The sequence below is a fragment of the Salmo salar genome, chromosome ssa13 (genome assembly GCF_905237065.1).
Source record: "Salmo salar chromosome ssa13, Ssal_v3.1, whole genome shotgun sequence".
Classification (NCBI taxonomy): Eukaryota; Metazoa; Chordata; class Actinopteri; order Salmoniformes; family Salmonidae; genus Salmo; species Salmo salar.
In genome coordinates this window covers 52,950,590-52,970,469 of record NC_059454.1, presented here as the reverse complement: position 1 = coordinate 52,970,469, position 19,880 = coordinate 52,950,590, and the positions used below count along the sequence as shown (strand labels likewise).

General features: G+C 42.0%; 1 protein-coding gene across 1 annotated transcript in view; it reads left to right on the top strand.

Moving 5' to 3' along the window:
- Positions 1-19,880, top strand: part of camkk1a (calcium/calmodulin-dependent protein kinase kinase 1, alpha a) — a 137,209-nt gene that overhangs the window by 99,378 nt on the left and 17,951 nt on the right. Inside the window, exons 10-15 of the mRNA XM_014136604.2 lie at positions 1,778-1,977; positions 3,626-3,679; positions 4,079-4,152; positions 5,018-5,105; positions 8,375-8,503; positions 8,668-8,771. Coding sequence (XP_013992079.1) covers positions 1,778-1,977; positions 3,626-3,679; positions 4,079-4,152; positions 5,018-5,105; positions 8,375-8,503; positions 8,668-8,771 — 649 coding nt within the window. The remainder of the gene's footprint in view (positions 1-1,777; positions 1,978-3,625; positions 3,680-4,078; positions 4,153-5,017; positions 5,106-8,374; positions 8,504-8,667; positions 8,772-19,880) is intronic.

The window sequence follows — 19,880 nt, the reverse complement described above, 5'->3', positions numbered from 1 at the left end:
AAAGTGGTAGGCGTGTTGTGTGAATCAAATGATACAACCCCACCAAAAAATGCATTTTAATTTCAGGTTGTAAGGCAACAAAATAGGAAAATTGCCAAGGGGGTGAATACTTTAGCATGCCACTATCTAAATACGTATCGAATCGTCTTGAAAGGGAAAGATGCACATCCCTAGGTAGGTAGGTGTTAAGAGTGTTGGGCCAGTAACCGAAAGGTCGCTGGTTTGAATCCCTGAGCCAACTACGTAAAACATCTGTCGATGTGCCTTTGAGTAAGGCACTTAACCCTAATTGCTCTTGTAAGTTGCTCTGGATAAGAGCATCTGCCAAATGACTAAAATGTATAATGAGTAAGATGTCTTCCTATTTGCCTGGAATTAGAAGTAGAGGAGCTCCTGTCTCCTGATTCTGCCTCTTCGACCCTACTCTGATCCCGTTCTGCATCCTATGACTTGCACTTTCTTCCCAGCCGGCTCGGCCCTCTTCTACTGCCCTACCTTCCTGACCTTTTTCTCTTTCCAGATGAAATCCTGCAACTAGTGAAGTCCGGCCGCCCAACAACCTGCCCACTCGACCCCAACCCCTCCTTCTCCAGACCATCTCTGGAGACCTTCTCACTTTCCTCATCAACTCATCCCTGACCACTTGCCGCGTCTCCTGTCACTTCAAAATGGCCAGAGTCACCACTCCCTTCCTCAAGAAACCAACACTCGACCCATCTGATGTCAAAGAATTACAGACTGGTATCCCATCTTTCTTTTCTTTCCAAAATACTTGAGCATGCTGTCTCGGACCAACTCTCTCGCTATCTCTCTCAGAACGATCTTCTTGACCGTAACCAGTCAGGCTTCAAGACGGGGGTCACTCAACCGACACTTTGCTCCTCTGTATCCCGGAGGCTCTCCACACTGCCAATTCTGACTCTTTCCTCAGTTCTCATCCTCCTAGATCTATCCGCTGCCTTCAACACCATTAACCATCAGATCCTGCTCTCCATCCTCTCAGGGCTGGGCGTCTCAGGCTTTACACACTCTTGGAATGCATCCTACCTGGCAGGCCAGTCCTACCAGGTGACGTGGGGAGGATCTCTGTCTGCACCACGTACTCTCACTACTGGTGTCCCCCAGGGCTCGGTTGTAAGCCCTCTCCTCTTCTACCTATACACCAAGTCACTCGGCTCTGTCATATCCTCACACGGTCTCTTCTATTGTTGCTATGCGGTGTTCAACCTTCCCAAGTTCTCCCATATCACCCGCACACTCCACTGGCTTCCAGTCGAAGCTCGCATCCACTACAAGACCATGGTACTTGCCTACGGAGCAGCAAGAGGAACTGCCCCTCCCTACCTTCAGGCTATACTCAAACCCTAAACCCCAACCCGAGTACTCTGTTCTGCCACCTCTGGTCTCTTGGCAGCTCCCGCTCAGCCCAGTCAAAGCTCTTCTCTGTTCTGGCTCCCCAATGATGGAACCAGCTTCACTCTGAAGCTAGGACAGCAGAGTCCCTGTCCATCTTAAGAAAAACATCTGAAACCCTACCTACCTCTTCAAAGAGTACTTCATGAAAGGCAAAAAATACTGCCTTTCGTGAAGCAACACTCGCACTTTCCCACCTTACTAGCATTGCCCTGCTATTTTCTGAGCACGGAAAATGCTGGATCTTTGCCAAATCATAATGGTAAGGTGCAGGCCCATGGAATACGAAGTTCTACAAAGTGCTATTTTGCTGGAATACCCTGTAAAATGCCCATCTCTCGTTCTCTCTCTCCATTCTCCTCAGTGCACTACCAGAAGATAGTCCACCGGGACATCAAGCCTGCTAACGTGCTGCTGGGGGATGACGGCCATGTGAAGATTGCTGACTTTGGGGTCAGTAACCAGTTTGAGGGCAACGATGCCATGCTCTCCTCTACGGCTGGGACTCCTGCTTTCATGGCCCCAGAGACCCTGTCAGATATCCACCAGAGCTTCAGTGGAAAGGTAGGGTCAAAGAGTGTGTGTGTCTGTGGGAGAGGGGTGGGGGGTGGGTCAGTGTTCGTGTGTGGGAGGGTGTGTGTGTGTGTGTGTGTGCTTTCTCGTTGCAGTACAATATTTTTTCTAACATGGGAAATGTATATTTCCCAGGCTGTTTACATAGAGCTGTGGATGTTCAAGGGTTGGCAGCATCGGTTGCATTAGATGTTGGCCTGTAGCCAGCCGATCCATGGAACAAGCGGAGGAACAGGAGGCAAAACAGGAGGAAGAGGAATAAAAATCATGAAATTAAAATGAGCCGCCACCAGTCAAAGTGGAGCAGAGAGGAGAGCGGTGGGTGAGGAGAGGGGAGGATAGGAGAAGAGAGGGGAGGAGAGCATTTGTGGGGCCGCCCATGCCAGGAGCAAGCCTACCTCTCTCCCTCCTTCTCTCGCTCTCTATCTCTCTTTCTGTGTCCCTCCCTGCATACTTTAGCAACAAGCGTCAGGCAGCAAGACAAGAGGAGAGGAAAGGAGGAGAGCAGAGTAGAGTCCATCACTAGGCAGCACAACACACATCAGCATTTTTGTGCTACTTTGACTGACAGCTCATCTCTTTGTGCTTCTCTTTAATCAGCCCACCCGCTTTATAAGATCACTAATTCATTTTCAGGCCTTTTTCTGGATAATCCCCAAATGGCAGTTTGATTTGATGGGTTTGGTCATGGACGGGAAGACCCTGCCTGCAACTGAGAACTTGGAACAGAAAATTGCACGACAGGCAAAACTGTCAGCAGAGTATGAATTGGGTAGGAGACAAGTGCTCTAGGCCTAGCCTTCCTTCTGTCTGTCTTCAGGGAACATGTTCTGTACAAGTGCCACTCCTGTTCTGATTTGTCAAGTAGTCCCCGAGCCTTGTTCGAGAGCAAACACTGTATCATTGACGTCTGCTAATTCTATACTCAGCAGCAAAACACAATCTAAATTATTTGATTTCAGTGGAAGATGTTTAAAAGCACACAAAACAAAAGCCACTCTCTCAGTCGCTCTGAAATTGCAGTAGCCTGTCTGTATCTGTATAGAAGAGATTGGCTGTGCAGTGCTCTAATGGTCCATGTGATAAAAGATAGGCTGTGTGATAGAGTGGCTGGTGTCGGAGGGCTGGGTTTATCAATCATAGTGCCAGCCGGGCCAACCAGTAAGCAAGCCAAGCAGGCAGAGAGAGAGTGTCCTGGTCAGTGTGCTGCACATTGGAACCCAGCTGTTAGATTGAGGACAGAGAGAGAAGAGAGAGGAGGGGGAGGGATGAAGAGAGAGAGAGCAGGGCAGGAATGAGACTGATGGATGGCTGCAGCCTGAGGCTCGATTGGCTCTCTGTTTCTGTTTCCTATCTGATTGCCCTGCAATGGTCCCTAGAGATACACTCGTTGGGTTGATAGTGGACTTGGAAAGTGGTATGAGCGGTGTGTGTGTCTGTGTGTGTGGGTGTGTGCGTTTGTGTGTGCTTGAGTGCTTGTCTATCTGTCTGTATCTACCTGTCTGTGTCTTTTTGTGTCTGTCTGTCTGTCAGTCTGTATGCCTGTCTGTGTAATCTTATTCTGAGTCTATGAGTCTGTGTTTCTCTATGTGTTCACTGGTACAGCTCCCCTTACCGTTTGACTGCTATTGTTTTTCAGGCATTGGATGTATGGGCCATGGGAGTAACTGTCTACTGCTTTGTGTTTGGGAAGGTAAGCGAGCCAGCTGATTTCTGTGTCCATTTTCTCTTCTTTTCACTACTTCCCAGCCTGCCAACAACCATTATTTTTTTCAGTGACGTTCTATTAAGAGAAGTGGTGGAAGAGGGGTTTTTCCTATGTATAGATAGTCATGAGTATCTGCTAGCACAGCTGGCCCATCTGTATAACTTCTCACAGACGTCTAATGGAACAGTGGAACATTTAGCATTTCATTTTAGTGCAGTCTGGTGCACATCATATTTATACTCTTACCTAGGAATACAGATTTGTTTTTCCCCAAGATGTTCTTAGAATTGTAATTATAACTCTAACTTATAACGCTCACTTTTTTACCTCTCTACTCCTCTCTTCTCGTCTGTCCTCTCCTCTTTTTCGCTTTTCTACTTGCAGTGTCCGTTCATTGATGAATACATCCTGGTTCTACACAATAAGATCAGGACTAAATGTGTGGAGTTCCCAGAGTCGTAAGTCTCTCTTTTTCTCTCTTTCCCATTACTCCATCACTCCTCCGTCCTCTTTATTAAATGAGGCAGACTTGATGTTCCAGACATCCCAGAGTTGAAACCAATGCTGCCAACAATGCTGCCAACACACACCCTTCAAAAGTATGGTGATGTTCCTAGTGATTTGTCAACTGAATGTGATAAAAAAAAAACAGACCCTCTGAAGCCAAACCGGAGTGTCAGACTGTTACCTGCAGACTGTAACACTCACTCCCAGTCTCCTCTCTCCTCTTCTCTCCTTCTCTTTCATTCACTCTATCCTCTTATCTCCTTCACTCTGAAAAAACACCCAATGCCAGACAAAAAGTAGCCTGGGGAAAATTCTAATTCTCTGTGTCTGGTATAGGTGAGAAAGAAAGAAAGAAGAAGAGTGAGATAAAAAAACAGAGACGGGAGAGGGAGACAGAGAGAGGAACACAGCGAAACAGAGAGAGCGAGAGTGTCAGCTGGAGTATGTGTGGGGAAGACATGTAATCTTGTCATCCCCAGCTTAATGAAATAGTCTCCGTGCATGCGTGCGTGCATCTGGTGTGGACCCTTAGCTGTTCTGTGTGGGAAGATAGCATGCTGCTCCCTAGTCCTCCTAACACAACAACATCACATTACATAACGGGCTCATCTCAATGCAAACACCTTACAACAACACTGCCTGGGTTAGCTTAGCTACCACCACTGTCATTATTTAAGACTGATACTGTTGGAGGATTACTACCTCTGTTCATTGTTTTATATTTCAGATGTTCTGTCGCTCTTTTGACTATTACTGTGATCAATAACTGCTGTTAACATCGCTGTGTATCTGACCTCTGTGTCTGTGTTCTTGTAGGCCAGAGATCAGTGAGGAGTTGAAGACTCTTATCCTGAAAATGTTGGACAAGAACCCTGACACCAGGATCACCATACCTGAGATCAAGGTGAGGGGAGGAGAAACCAGTCAAGGGCTCCACCGTCATCCCCCTGACTTAGACGAATGGTACTGTAGGAGGTTACTTGCATAAGGTAGTTTCAATGGGACTAATTAACAGGCAGTGCTGAATGGGTCATGAGCATGACTGAACGTGTTCTCCCAGTAGATTGCCAGATCAACAGATCAACAGCTGTCCTTAGTGTTAAAGATCACACACACAAGTTCAAGTAAGCAAAGTCCCAAAACTAACAGTGAAGGCTGAATCCTCTCTCACTACGAGTCTCTCTGTGACAGAGAGGGAGTTCTAACTTGTAATCTGATCTGTTGTCAGCGGATCATCTCTCTTCAGGGCTATGTGTGGGTGTGGGTATGGCCTCCAGTTCCTCCATCTCCTCATCAGAAAAGAGCCACTGCTCGTCAGAGTTCCCATGTTGCCTCATCTGTGGAGGCTCCACTACCTCTTCCTGTTCTTCAGCAGTGTCCTCAGAGTCAGACCAGGCCTTTATTTTCTGTGCCACTGGGTGGGTGCATGCGGGCCTCTCTCTCAAAGTCAGCCCTCCGCATCAGCTCCCTATATTAGAAGGCTTGAAGCTGGCAGAATAACTCATAAAAGGACTGGATGTTGTGCTGGAGCATAGACATACATTTGGATATGTACAGTTGAAGTTGAAAGTTTACATACACGTAGGTTTGAGTCATTAAAACTCGTTTTTCAACCACTCCACAAATTTCTTGTTAACAAACTGTAGTTTTGGAAAGTCGGTTAGGACATCTACTTTGTGCGTGACACAAGTAATTTTTCCAACAATTGTTTACAGACAGATTATTTCACTTATAATTCACTGTATCACAATTCCAGTGGGTCAGAAGTTTACATACACTAAGTTGACTGTGCCTTTAAACAGCTTGGAAAATTCCAGAAAATGATGTCATGGCTTTAGAAGCTTAAGATAGGCTAATTTACATCATTCGAGTCAATTGAAGGTGTACCTGTGGATGTATTTCAAGGCCTACCTTCAAACTCAGTGCCTCTTTGCTTGACATCATGGGAAAATAAAAATAAATCAGCCAAGACCTCAGAAACTACATTGTAGACCTCCACAAGTCTGGTTCATCCTTGGGAGCAATTTCCAAATGCCTGAAGGTACCACGTTCATCTGTACAAACAATAGTACCCAACACCATGGGACCACGCAGCCATCATACCGCTCAGGAAGGAGATGCGTTCTGTCTCCTAGAGATGAACGTACTTTGGTGCGAAAAGTGCAAATCAATCCCAGAAGAACAGCAAAGGACCTTGTGAAGATGCTGGAGGAAACAGGTACAAAAGTATCTATATCCACAGTAAAACAAGTCCTATATCAACATAACCTGAAACGCCGCTCAGCAAGGAAGAAGCCACTGCTCCAAAACCGCCATAAAAAAGCCAGACTACGGTTTGCAACTGCACATGGGGACAAAGATCGTACTTTTTGGAGAAATGTCCTCTGGTCTGATGAAACAAAAATAGAACTGTTTGGCCATAATGACCATCGTTATGTTTGGAGGAAAAAGGGGGAGGCTTGCAAGCCGAAGAATACCATCCCAACCATGAAGCACGGGGGTGGCAGCATCATGTTGTGGGGGTGCTTTGCTGCAGGAGGGACTGGTGTACATCACAAAATAGATGGCATCATGAGGCAGGAAAATTATGTGGATATATTGAAGCAACATCTCAAGACATCAGTCGGAAGTTAAAGATTGGTCGCAAATGGGTCTTCCAAATGGACAATGAACCCAAGCATACTTCCAAAGTTGTGGCAAAATGGCTTCTCGACAACAAAGTCAAGGTATTGTGGTGGCCGTTACAAAGCCCTGACCTCAATCCCATAGAAAATGTGTGGGCAGAACTAAAAAAGCGTGTGCGTGCAAGGAGGCCTAGAAACCTGACTCAGTTACACCAGCTCTGTCAGGAGGAATGGGCCAAAATTCACCTAACTTATTGTGGGAAGCTTGTGGAAGGCTACCCGAAACGTTTTACCCAAGTTAAACAATTCAAAGGCAATGCTACCAAATACTAATTGAGTGTATGTAAACTTCTGACCCTCTGGGAATGTGATGAAAGAAATAAAAGTTGAAATAAATCATTCTCTCTACTATTACTCTGACATTTCACATTCTTAAAATAAAGGGGTGATCCTAACTGACCTAAGACAGGGAATTGTTACTAGGATTAAATGTCAGTAATTGTGAAAAACTGAGTTTAAATGTATTTGGCTAAGGTGTATGTAAACTTCCAACTTCAACTGTATGTGTACCAGAAGTCCTGGTATTACTCCATGTACAACTCTAGGAGACTGGGGGTGGCCGCCTCCACTGGTTACTGAATTGGGCAAGGGATATGTATATAGAGGACACATTTTGAAAGAATGTATGATCTTTGATAGCACAGACAAGTCTAACATCTAGTCTTGGGGTTGTTGCCACAAACTGATATCCAAACAAACATCGGCCCCTATCAACCAAACATTTTCAATTTAAACATCTACAAAATTTGCTATGCTTGATTATGATATCATCATATTCAAATGTTATTGTATTCCTTCTAATCCAAATTGCCATGGTAATGAAATATAATGGAAGGATTATGATATCATAATTATTATGACAAGAAAGGAAAGGAAGGAAGAAAAAGAAGGATGGAAAGAAGGGCATGGACTGTTTCAAATCAAAATAGAATGGCTTAGCTGCCATCTTTGATTAGCTTTCCATGAAATGCTTCAATTTACTCAAAGCCACTGACACACAGAGGAAAGCAAGAACTATCCAGACCTGACATCCTGGTGTCATTCTCTCTCTCTCCCTCTCTCTCTTTCTTTCTTTCTCTTTCTTTCTTTCTTTCTTTCTTTCTTTCTTTCTTTCTTTCTTTCTTTCTTTCTTTCTTGATGGAATCCCTGACAATAGACAGCCTTAGCCATTAGAAGACTGTTTACAGCATCAGGCATTTCTAGAGTCTGGCCAATAGATGATTTCGATAGTTATTCCCCCTCTCTCTCAGCTAGACTTTCTGAGCGCTTTGTCTTTTTGCTTTTCTCTGTGTTTTTGTCCTGTTCCATCATTTCAGGAAGCCTCATTAGGTTGTCTTATCGTCCACGTCTCCAGTAATAATTTGACAAGGATCTTACAGTAACTTTAGATTCTTCTGCATGGGCATATCTCTCATGGTAGGATTTGTCCAGTTGTGCCCAAGCACATACCATACAATTGTGACATTCTGGTTGTGTGTGTCTCCGTCAGTTGGACCCGTGGGTGACCCAAGATGGTTGTGACCCTCTGCCTCTAGAGGAGGATCACTGCAGTGTGGTGGAGGTCACTGAAGAGGAGGTGCAGAACTCTGTCAAGTTTGTCCCCAGCCTGTCCACCGTGGTAAGGAGTCTGAAGTGTGTGTATGTGTGTGTACGCATGCCTTTGTGTCTACCTGCCTTCATGGATGTACAAAAATGTGTTTGTGTGGTGATGGGTCTGTGTGTGCGTGTGTGAATCATCTGATTGTAAGACCTGTGTGTGTGTTGTGTGTGTGTGTGTTTCAGATCCTGGTGAAGGCCATGCTGCGCAAGAGATCCTTCAGTAACCCCTATGAGTGTCCCAGGAGTAGAGCGGAGAGGTCCATGTCAGCACCTAGCAACCTGCTCATGTGAGTAGTACAGCTCCAACACCCAAACTGCCAAGTTATCAGTCACCCACCAATAATATCTCTTCTGTGACTTACACGCCCAATAACAGATATTACATGGAGCCGATATTGTCGGCTGATTTTAGCCTTTTACAGATGTACTGTATTTGTATTGGCGTAAACAAAAAAAGAAGGATGATCTAAGATGTGGAGAAATGCTCGCAAAAAAGCTGTTCTTTGTAGAATTGTACTTTTTTTTGTATTTCATTATTTGTCCTGGAGTGGGTGCTCTTTACATGGCTATAAGCTTATCTTGCCTTGGCGCGCTACAGCAAGACTGGATACTATCACCCAACGCAACTACACCAGTAGGAGATGAGAGTGAAATACTGTGAACTAGCTGTTACTGTTTCTATGTGGCTATGAAGCTTCCCTGTGGCTCAGTTGGTAGAGCATGGTGGGTGCAACGCCAGGGTTGTGGGTTTGATTCCCACGGGGGGCCAGTACAAAAAAAAAAAATGCATGAAATGGTATGAAATGTATGTTTTCACTACTGTAAGTCGCTCTGGATAAGAGCATCTGCTAAATGACTAAAATGTAAAAAAATGTGGAGTCCTGAGTTGACAGATGCTTGCCAGCTCAATAAAGTGACAGCAATGTGTACTGGCCATACACTTAAGCAATAAGGCACCTCGGGGGTTTGTGTTATATGGCCAATATACCACAGCTAAGGGCTGTTCTTAACTTCTCTAGGGCCGGCAGGACGAAATCGTCCCACCTACGTAACAGCCAGTGGAATCCTGTGGCGCGTTATTCAAATACCTTAGAAATGCTATTACTTCAATTTCTCAAACATATGACTATTTTACACCATTTTAAAGACAAGACTCTCGTTAATCTAACCACACTGTCCGATTTCAAAAAGGCTTTACAACGAAAGCAAAACATTACATTATGTCAGCAGAGTACCCAGCCAGAAATAATCAGACACCCATTTTTCAAGCTAGCATATAATGTCACAAAAACCCAGAAGACAGCTAAATGCAGCACTAACCTTTGATGATCTTCATCAGATGACACACCTAGGACATTATGTTATACAATGCATGCATGTTTTGTTCAATCAAGTTCATATTTATATCAAAAACCAGCTTTTTACATTAGCATGTGACGTTCAGAACTAGCATACCCCCCGCAAACTTCCGGTGAATTTACTAAAAATTTACTAAATTACTCACGATAAACGTTCACAAAAAGCATAACAATTATTTTAAGAATTATACATACAGAACTCCTCTATGCACTCGATATGTCCGATTTTAAAATGGCTTTTCGGTGAAAACACATTTTGCAATATTCTAAGTAGATAGCCCGGCATCACAGGGCTAGCTATTTAGACACCCAGCAAGTTTAGCACTCACCAAAGTCAGATTTACTATAAGAAAAATGTTATTACCTTTGGTGTTCTTCGTCAGAATGCACTCCCAGGACTTCTACTTCAATAACAAATGTTGGTTTGGTCCCAAATAATCCATTGTTATATCCAAATAGCGGCGTTTTGTTCGTGCGTTCAAGACACTATCCGAAAGGGTAAAGAAGGGTGACGAGCATGGCGCATTTCGTGACAAAAAAATTATAAATATTCCATTACCGTACTTCGAAGCATGTCAACCGCTGTTTAAAATCAATTTTTATGCCATTTTTCTCGTAAAAAAGCGATAATATTCTGACCGGGAATCTGCATTTAGGTAAACAGACGAAAGAAAATAAAACATGGGGTCGACTCGGGCACGCGCCTAAGCCCATTGTCCTCTGATCGGCCACTTGCCAAAAGCGATAATATGTTTCAGCCTGGGGCTGCCTCGATATCATTCAGCTTTTTCCCGGGCTCTGAGAGCCTATGGGAGCTGTAGGAAGTGTCACGTTACAGCAAAGATCCTCAGTCTTCAATAAAAAGAGCCAAGATGAACAACAACTTGTCAGACAGGCCACTTCCTGTTCAGAATCCTCTCAGGTTTTTGCCTGCCATATGAGTTCTGTTATACTCACAGACACCATTCAAACAGTTTTAGAAACTTTAGGGTGTTTTCTATCCAAAGCCAATACTTATATGCATATTCTAGTTACTGGGCAGGAGTAGTAACCAGATTAAATCGGGTACGTTTTTTATCCGGCCGTGTCAATACTGCCCCCTACCCCCAACAGGTTAAGCATGACGCAACGCGGAGTGCCTGGATACAGCCCTTAGCCGTGGTATATTGGCCATATACCACAAACCCCCGAGGTGCCTTATTGCTATTATAAACTGGTTACCAACGTAATTAGAACAGTAAAAAGAAATGTTTTGCCATACCAGTGGTTTACGGTCTGATATACCACGGCTGTCAGCCAATCAGCATTCAGGACTCGAACCACCCAGTTTATAATGTTACTTGAATTTTCACGGTAGGGTGTTGGGTGTTGGATGCTATGCCCAAATGTAAAGCAAGTGCCGTGCTAATAACGTTCGACTCTGTGGTAACGTTAACATTACAGCCCTTTAGTGAAGCCCTTGAAATCTGGTGTTATATTTGCTTTTTGCAAAGGGTATTCCCCAAGCTGTCATTAAAATGTTTTCAGAGACACAAAAAAAGACACAGCCGGTTACAAAGTAGAGCTTCGTAGCTACGTTTTCGTGTATGGGTTGTCACTTGTCAGGGTCTTATCCAATTCACGTTTTTCCACCCCCATCTAGCCCGCTAACTAGGGTTACTACCCTCTTGGGATCCTTGGGACGACCCTACGCTAAACCCTAACCGTAACCAAAATTCGGTCCGATTTTTTTTGTTTTATCTAGCAGCACATGTTTGACACAGACACACATACTGCAATTAGCACACATCACTCACTCCTCCTATCCTCCTTATTGATCTTCTTCTTATTATTACAATTATTCATATTGTTATCATTATAATAATAAGTCATGTCATTATCATTAGTAGGCTTAGTAGACTAGTAGCCTTGTATCGAGCTGTAGGCCTAAGAGCATACATTTTACAGTAGCCTAGGTATAGCTATACCTAAAACATCCATTAATACATTTCAAGTCCCTAAAAATAGAAATCAACTCGGCAAGTCTATTGTCCTGATTATAGCCCATCAAGGGTGGATGGCTTGTTTTGTATTACAACAATACAGTAGCTTAGGCTGCCGAACGATTTACACCTGGCCCACAGATGAGGCATCACCAGCTGTGAATTCTACTGGACACTTCAGACAACCAAAGTGAATATCAAATATTGCAATGGTAAAACTATCATTTTTGCCTGACATGATAACTTTGCCTTCTCTTAATTCTTGCCTTAAATGTTGGCATGCATAACATTATTTAACCAATTCTGATATTTTGATATTCTGAATCATACAGTATTATGAAAGTGGAACACACTCGTCACTCTCGTTCAACAACTCTAAATCACTTTTGCATGCGCTCCAAAGGGATAACTTGAAATAAAAATATATATATTCATGAAATAGTCAAAAGGAACATTTTATAATTTATTTGCCTAGTGGTTCTAAGTTTTCAGGCATATCATGTGAATTACCCCTCATGTAAAATCATTGTAAAAAGCACAAAGCTACTGTTGCATGTAGGTCTAGATTATTTATGGGTTGATCGTATAGAAATATCAAAACATTATTTGAACAACGCCAAAGCAAATGCCTGTCACAGGAACCACTGACTCGCTGCCTTTTTCTATAATCAAGACACCTGCTGGTAACTCTTAACTTGAACACCTCATGAAGCCTCCTAAATATCTGTCAACTAGGTGGAACTCTTATGACTAAAGAGGCTTCATGCGTAGCTTCATGAGTAGAAAGTTATGGTATTAAGGCTAAACAGGGCGGGCACTTCGGCCTACAGCTCGCTGTTGGTTATACAAGGCTACTACTATAAGAAGCCTACTAATGATAATGACATTACTTATTATAATGAGGATCATAATAATAACAATAAGAAGAAGGCAATCAAGATAAAGGAGGGTATAGGAGTGAGAACTGTGTGCATATTATGTGTTAACGACAGGTGCTGTTAGATTACAATATCATTTTTCTGCCTGCTTGGAACAGCGTAAACAACACAAAATACATTTTAAGTAATACCAGAAAGTCTGTTCTAAATTTAAAAAAAGCCTTTATAGCAAAGATTAAAAACAGCCAGATTTGTAAAATTGCTTTATCTGACATTTTGTGGTTGTGTGAGGCTTGGTGCACACAGAATCAGTAGGCTATTAAACAAACACTCAAACAGGGAACAGAAGCGGGATCTGTCTTATTTCTGTCGATATATATGGATAATTTATAAAGACAGGCACCTTTAACAGTTAGGCTTTTGATTATAGAGCTATTTAAATTGGGGTTTCCTCTCCTCAATTTTCTTAGACAATTAAGGCAAGGGATGTTTCCCCGCTGCTGCCTCTACCGCATTGTTCTCAACACCAAAATGCTGGTTAACTTCGCTATGATGCACATAGCAACATATAGGGAAAAGCGCCAATTCAATGCTGCACTGAAGATTATGTTTCAGAACCGCAGACAGCTATATTTTTCAGCATAGGGCTGAGTGACACACTCATTCGTGGCTTTCGTTCATATTAAGTTAGGGTTAAAGACACATTCTTTCTGATCGTCTGTAGCATGCACAGTCTCTCTCTCTCGCTACAGCTCATTTAATTTGAATTATTATGTGGATTATAATAAATTGACATATTTGTAGGGGTTGATGCATTTTTCATTAGGACAAATCAGGTCTGTGATATTGAGTGTAATGTAAAACTTTAGTCATTTAGCAGACGCTCTTATCCAGAACGATTTCCATACATTTCCATACTTTATCGTACTGTTCCCCCATGAGAATCAAACCTACAACTGTGGTGTTGCAAGTGCCATGCTTTACTAACTGAGCCAAATGGGACTTAAGCCTTGAATATCTTGTAAGTTTGCCCTTTTTATCCATTCGGCTACACTTTATAATATGACTCAACTCTGACTGACCGCAGCATCTATCGGTAGTATAAACTGTGGTACAAATTGGGGGATTTTTCACACCTGTCCGAGCTGTTAGACTATCCTTTTGTAAATTAATGGAGGTGTGAATGTTTATTATTTTCGGAAAAAAAGGATACTTGTGCCCTACAGCCCATTACATAAACAAAGAGTGGGTGCTCGTGGAGAGGGTGTGATTCACCATGGAGTTGGACAGTTCCCAGCTCAAAACTGTAGATAACATAAGGCCAGCTATTGTGAAAGAATACTTGTGGATCTTGTTGTTCCTCTATCGCTTCACACTCGACTTGGAGGCAAGCAAACAGCCTGCTCTTCACATGGTTGTTTATCCAAAGGATAAACTGTCACCTACAGAGGGATGTGTCATTTCAGAGAGAAGCCAGCTGCAAGCCTGCAACCAGGCACGGTGGATGATGTCCTTTTCCTGCACAGCAATTTCACAAAATCAGAGTGATGAATGGACTGTTTTTGAAGTTATTGTTTTAGTAGCTTTATTTGTTGCCTAATATTAGAAGGGTCTTTCAAAGCTAAATAAATTGATGTTATTTTGTTGAGTAACGGATCGGCTCTCAGAACTCATAAGAGGCGAATTCTTTCTTCATTATAATCATTCATTCAGAAGGTTGAAGCCATAGATCTTAGGCCCACAGTAAATGAAATTAGATTACCAGGTTCATTTTTCATCAAGTTATAATAATCCATGCCTTCTGGGAATGTTATAAAGTCCAAAAGTTATGGGTAGAGATAGAAAGTATTTACTTTTGATCTGTCTGCATATTTCAAGACATAGCATTTGAGGGTGCAGGTTGGATGCTACTTGTCAATCATCTTGAAAAAACGTACGAAATCAAACAATCCTCCGTTGTTAACACAATGGAAAGGTAAAATGCTTTATTATCTACATGTTGAAAGTGCGTGGGTGACAAAGAGAAACAAAATGGTGTAGTTTAAGGCCATGTGGTGGAGAGTGATGCTGGAGATGGGGGGGGCGGGGGGTGTGAGCATGTGGGTCTGAGCAGGTGTGATGTAGTTGATGTTTGTGTGATGTTGTCATTTCTATCCGTATGTTTTTTATTGTAAAAAAAAAATATATCTTACATTTTTTTTAAGGAAAAATGACAGCTTGCCACAATTATCTGATTAATCATTATGAATAGGATTTATTTTATTTACATTCTTCATTGTAACCACGTCACACAAAAAATGAACACATACACACACACAACATGAGCAGATTAACATGATCAAAACATTTCTTTATTAAAGACAATCAGAAAGAATGTTGGTACTTACTTATTTTGATCAAAAGCCACAAATTAGTGAGTCACTCAGCTTTATGCTGACATCTAGGCTTGAGCAGAGACACCAGGGGAAGTTCTATGCATGAGTGACATAAGTGGTCGCTTAGGGCCCACGGCCACTAGGGGGCGTCCGACCCAATTTTTTTAAACAAAAAATATAAAAGTGCCTTCAGAAAGTATTCACATCCTTTGACTTATTCCACATTTTGTTTTGTTACAGACTGAATTCTAAATGGATTAATTGTAGATTTATTTGTCACTTACAGTGGGGCAAAAAAGTATTTAGTCAGCCACCAATTGTGCAAGTTCTCCCACTTAAAAAGATGAGGTACACGTCAACTATGACAGACAAAATGAGAAAAGAAAATCCAGAAAATCACATTGTAGGGATTTTTAATGAATTTATTTGCAAATTATGGTGGAAAATAAGTATACTTACACCTACAAACAAGCAAGATTTCTGGCTCTCACAGACCTGTAACTTCTTATTTAAGAGGCTCCTCTGTCCTCCACTTGTTACCTGTATTAATGGCACCAGTTTGAACTTGTTATCAGTATAAAAGACACCTGTCCACAACCTCAAACAGTCCCACTCCAAACTCCACTATGGCCAAGACCAAAGAGCTGTCAAAGGACACCAGAAACAAAATTGTAGACCTGCACCAGGCTGGGAAGACTGAATCTGCAATAGGTAAGCAGCTTGGTTTGAAGAAATCAACTGTGGGAGCAATTATTAGGAAATGGAAGACATACAAGACCACTGATGATCTCCCTCGATCTGGGGCTCCACGCAAGATCTCACCCCGTGGGGTCAAAATGATCACAAGAACGGTGAGCAAAAATCCCAGAAGCACACGGGGGGACCTAGTGAATGACCTGCAGAGAGCTGTGACCAAAGTAACAAAGCCTACCATCAGTAACACACTACGCCGCCAGGGACTCAAATCCTGCAGTGCCAGACGTGTCCCCCTGCTTAAGCCAGTACATGTCCAGGCCCGTCTGAAGTTTGCTAGAGAGCATTTGGATGATCCAGAAGAGGATTGGGAGAATGTCATATGGTCAGATGAAACCAAAATATAACTTTTTGGTAAAAACTCAACTCGTCATGTTTGGAGGACAAAGAATGCTGAGTTGCATCCAAAGAACACCATACCTACTGTGAAGCATGGGGGTGGAAACATCATGCTTTGGGGCTGTTTTTCTGCAAAGGGACCAGGACGACTGATCCGTGTAAAGGAAAGAATGAATGGGGCCATGTATCGTGAGATTTTGAGTGAAAACCTCCTTCCATCAGCAAGGGCATTGAAGATGAAACGTGGCTGGGTCTTTCAGCATGACAATGATCCCAAACACAACGCCCGGGCAACGAAGGAGTGGCTTCGTAAGAAGCATTTCAAGGTCCTGGAGTGGCCTCGCCAGTCTCCAGATCTCAACCCCATAGAAAATCTTTGGAGGGAGTTGAAAGTCCGTGTTGCCCAGCGACAGCCCCAAAACATCACTGCTCTAGAGGAGATCTGCATGGAGGAATGGGCCAAAATACCAGCAACAATGTGTGAAAACCTTGTGAAGACTTACAGAAAACGTTTGACCTGTGTCATTGTGTAACGACTGTCTTGAAGAGGGAACCAAGGTGCAGCAGAGGATGTGTTCATCATTAGAGTTTTAATTCAAATAAACAAGAGAACACTACAAAATGAACAAAAAACGACAGCAAACAGTCCTGTGAGGAAAATACTCAAACGGAAACACCCCCTGCCACATCCTGACCTAGACTAAGCAATACGCCCTCTGCTGGTCAGGACGTGACACATTGCCAACAAAAGGTATATAACAAAGTATTGAGATAAACTTTTGTTATTGACCAAATACTTATTTTCCACCATCATTTGCAAAGAAATTCATAAAAAATCCTACAATGTGATTTTATGGATTTTTTTTTCTCATTTTGTCTGTCATAGTTGAAGTGTACCTATGATGAAAATTACAGGCCTCTCATCTTTTTAAGTGGGAGAACTTGCACAATTGGTGGCTGACTAAATACGTTTTTTGCCCCACTGTACCTACACACAATGTCAAAGTTGAGTTACATTTGGAATTTATTTTACAAATTAATAAAGAAAGAAAAGCAGAAATGCATTGGGTCAATAAGTATTCAACCCCTTTGTTATAGCATGCCTAAATAAGTTCAGGAGGTAAAATGTGCTTAACAAGTCACATAATAAGTTGCATGGACTCACTCTGTGTGCAATAATAGTGTTTAACATGTTTTTTTTATGACTACCTCATCTCTGTACCCCACACATACAATTATCTGTAAGGTCCCTCAGTCAAGCAGTGAATTTCAAACACAGATTCAACCACAAAGACCAGGGATGTTTTCCTATGCCTCGCAAAAAGGGGCACAAAAGTAGACATTGAATATTCCTTTGAGCAATGTTCACTCAAAGCTGTGCGCGTGTGAGGGCGCGCAGTAGTCTCCTGCAGAAGAAATACTGTACCAGCCAATGGAGATTTTGTCTTGAAAGGGGCAGTGTTGTACTTTGAGACAGGCTTGAATAAGCTAAGTAGCCAATAGACAAAGGGTAGCATAATTTGTCTGATTCTCTGTATGTCAACAATAAAGCATTTTATTTGGTAAAGTAGTTTCTTGCATTAAACAACACCATTTTCAGTCACCTCCTTGTCTGAAGGATGTGGATAAACAAGTTTTTTTCAAAAGCCATGGAATGTAGGCCTACATTGAACACCACACATTGGCTGCTCCTATAGGCTGAATGATAGAATAGTTATTTCCATGTTAAAATGTTATGGGATGCATTTTCTCCATTGTTTTTGATGGTAGGCCACTCTGATAGGCCTACGTTATGATCAAATAGCCATAGTAGCCTACTTGGCCACTGTTAAAACTGCAACTTAAAGTGTTCACAGTAAACGTGCTCGTTGGAAGTTTCACAGAATTTTCACAACGTTCAAGTTTGCGCTCATCAGACCTGAAATTTGCTCAGTGCCGAGAAAAATTAGAGGGAACATTGCCTTTGAGCATGGTGTTATTAAGTCATTAATTACACTTTGGATGGTGTATCAATGCACTACAAAGATACAGGTCAGTTGCCGGAGAGGAAGGAAACCGCTCAGGGATTTCACCATGAGGCCAATGGTGACTTTTTAGTTCCTGAGTTTAATAGCTGTGATAGGAGAAAACTGAGGATGGATCAACAACATTGTAGTTACTACACAATACTAACCTAATTGACAGAGTGAAAAGAAGAAAGCCTGTACAGAATTAAAAAAATATTCCAAAACATGCATCCTATTTGCAACAAGACACTAAAGTAATACTGCAAAATATGTGGCAAAGCAATTCAGTTTTTGTGCTTAATACAAAGTTTTATTTTTGGGGCAAATCTAATACTGAGTACCACTGAGGACCATGGCACAACATCCCAAGAATGCCCTGAAAAGTTCAGAGGGATAACTTCACGCCGAAACCCTTAAGGGACCTAATGGGAAGTCGCCAAATGTCCTCAGGACGTCCCGTTTTCTGGGTTACTGCTGTTTAATGTTCATTTCAATTAATGCATTTATGTAAGTGGATGTATTCCGTTTTTTGCTGTTTATAGTGTGTGGCTTCGTAAATTCTTTGTTGATATATTCTGTCTGTATATTATGTTTACAAAATTAATGTCTTTATGTTTAATTTCCCTTATTTTGATGGACATGGAATAGTCCCAAAAGTGCCAAACTCATCAATCCGGCACTCCAGGCAGGCTCAAGCAAACGCTCTAAGTATTACAATTTCAAATTTGGATGGCACCAAGGCAATTGGTGTTAAATTAACATGTTGAGTAAACTTGGCTGAAACCTGAAGACTTGACACCTTGGCTTAAGCCCAGCAGAGGCTATCAAAGTCTTGTGCTGTGCATAACTAACTCAGTCAGTAACACCAGCCAGTAACACCAGCAACCATCCAGCTCAATCCAAACAGATATTTCTACTATAAAATAACGTATAATACGGTCATGAAAATAGGACTTTTATTTTGAAGTTTACATATGATTGATGTTTAATGTTGTAATTTGCAGTGGGTGGTGGTATATGCATCAAATTGAGGGATGTAGTACATAAAAACATGTTATTAAATGATTTGTAGAAGTTATTACATTATTCATAAGAAAGTTTTTACTTTTTTGTTGTTGAACGATTTTATTTAATTTTTCAAACAATATAAACATTACACAGACGGAAGACAACAGACAGACACAAACATCGCCTCCATCTCCCTCAAACTGCGCCACTCTGCCCTTCTCTGTCACCCACATCCTTTCAATATTCAAATAATAATGCATTTGACTCTTCCACCGTCCCAAGGATGGAGGATCAGTTGATTTACAGTTTTTAAGCAAAAGTTTTTTCAAAATGATTGATGAGAAAAGTATGGTCCAACCCATTGGGTATCTCACCGCACCCTCATAAGCCATATCTTGAAATATGCATATAGAGAGATTAAAATTACATTTATGTTGTAAAAAAAAGTTGTTACTAACCGGTTAATGTAATAACCACTGGTTAATGTAATAGCTTACAATACTCCGCCTCCCCCCTATACACACACCACACATCCCACGTCCCCTTCTGAGAGCAGATAAACCAAACACCTGGAGCTGCCAACTTGCTTTGCCATAGTACCATAATTCAGGGACAATATATTACCGTATGATTTGGAGCTAACAGCTTTACAATTACAAATCCACTGCATGAAATGTGCCATCCCTCTGCAGATTCA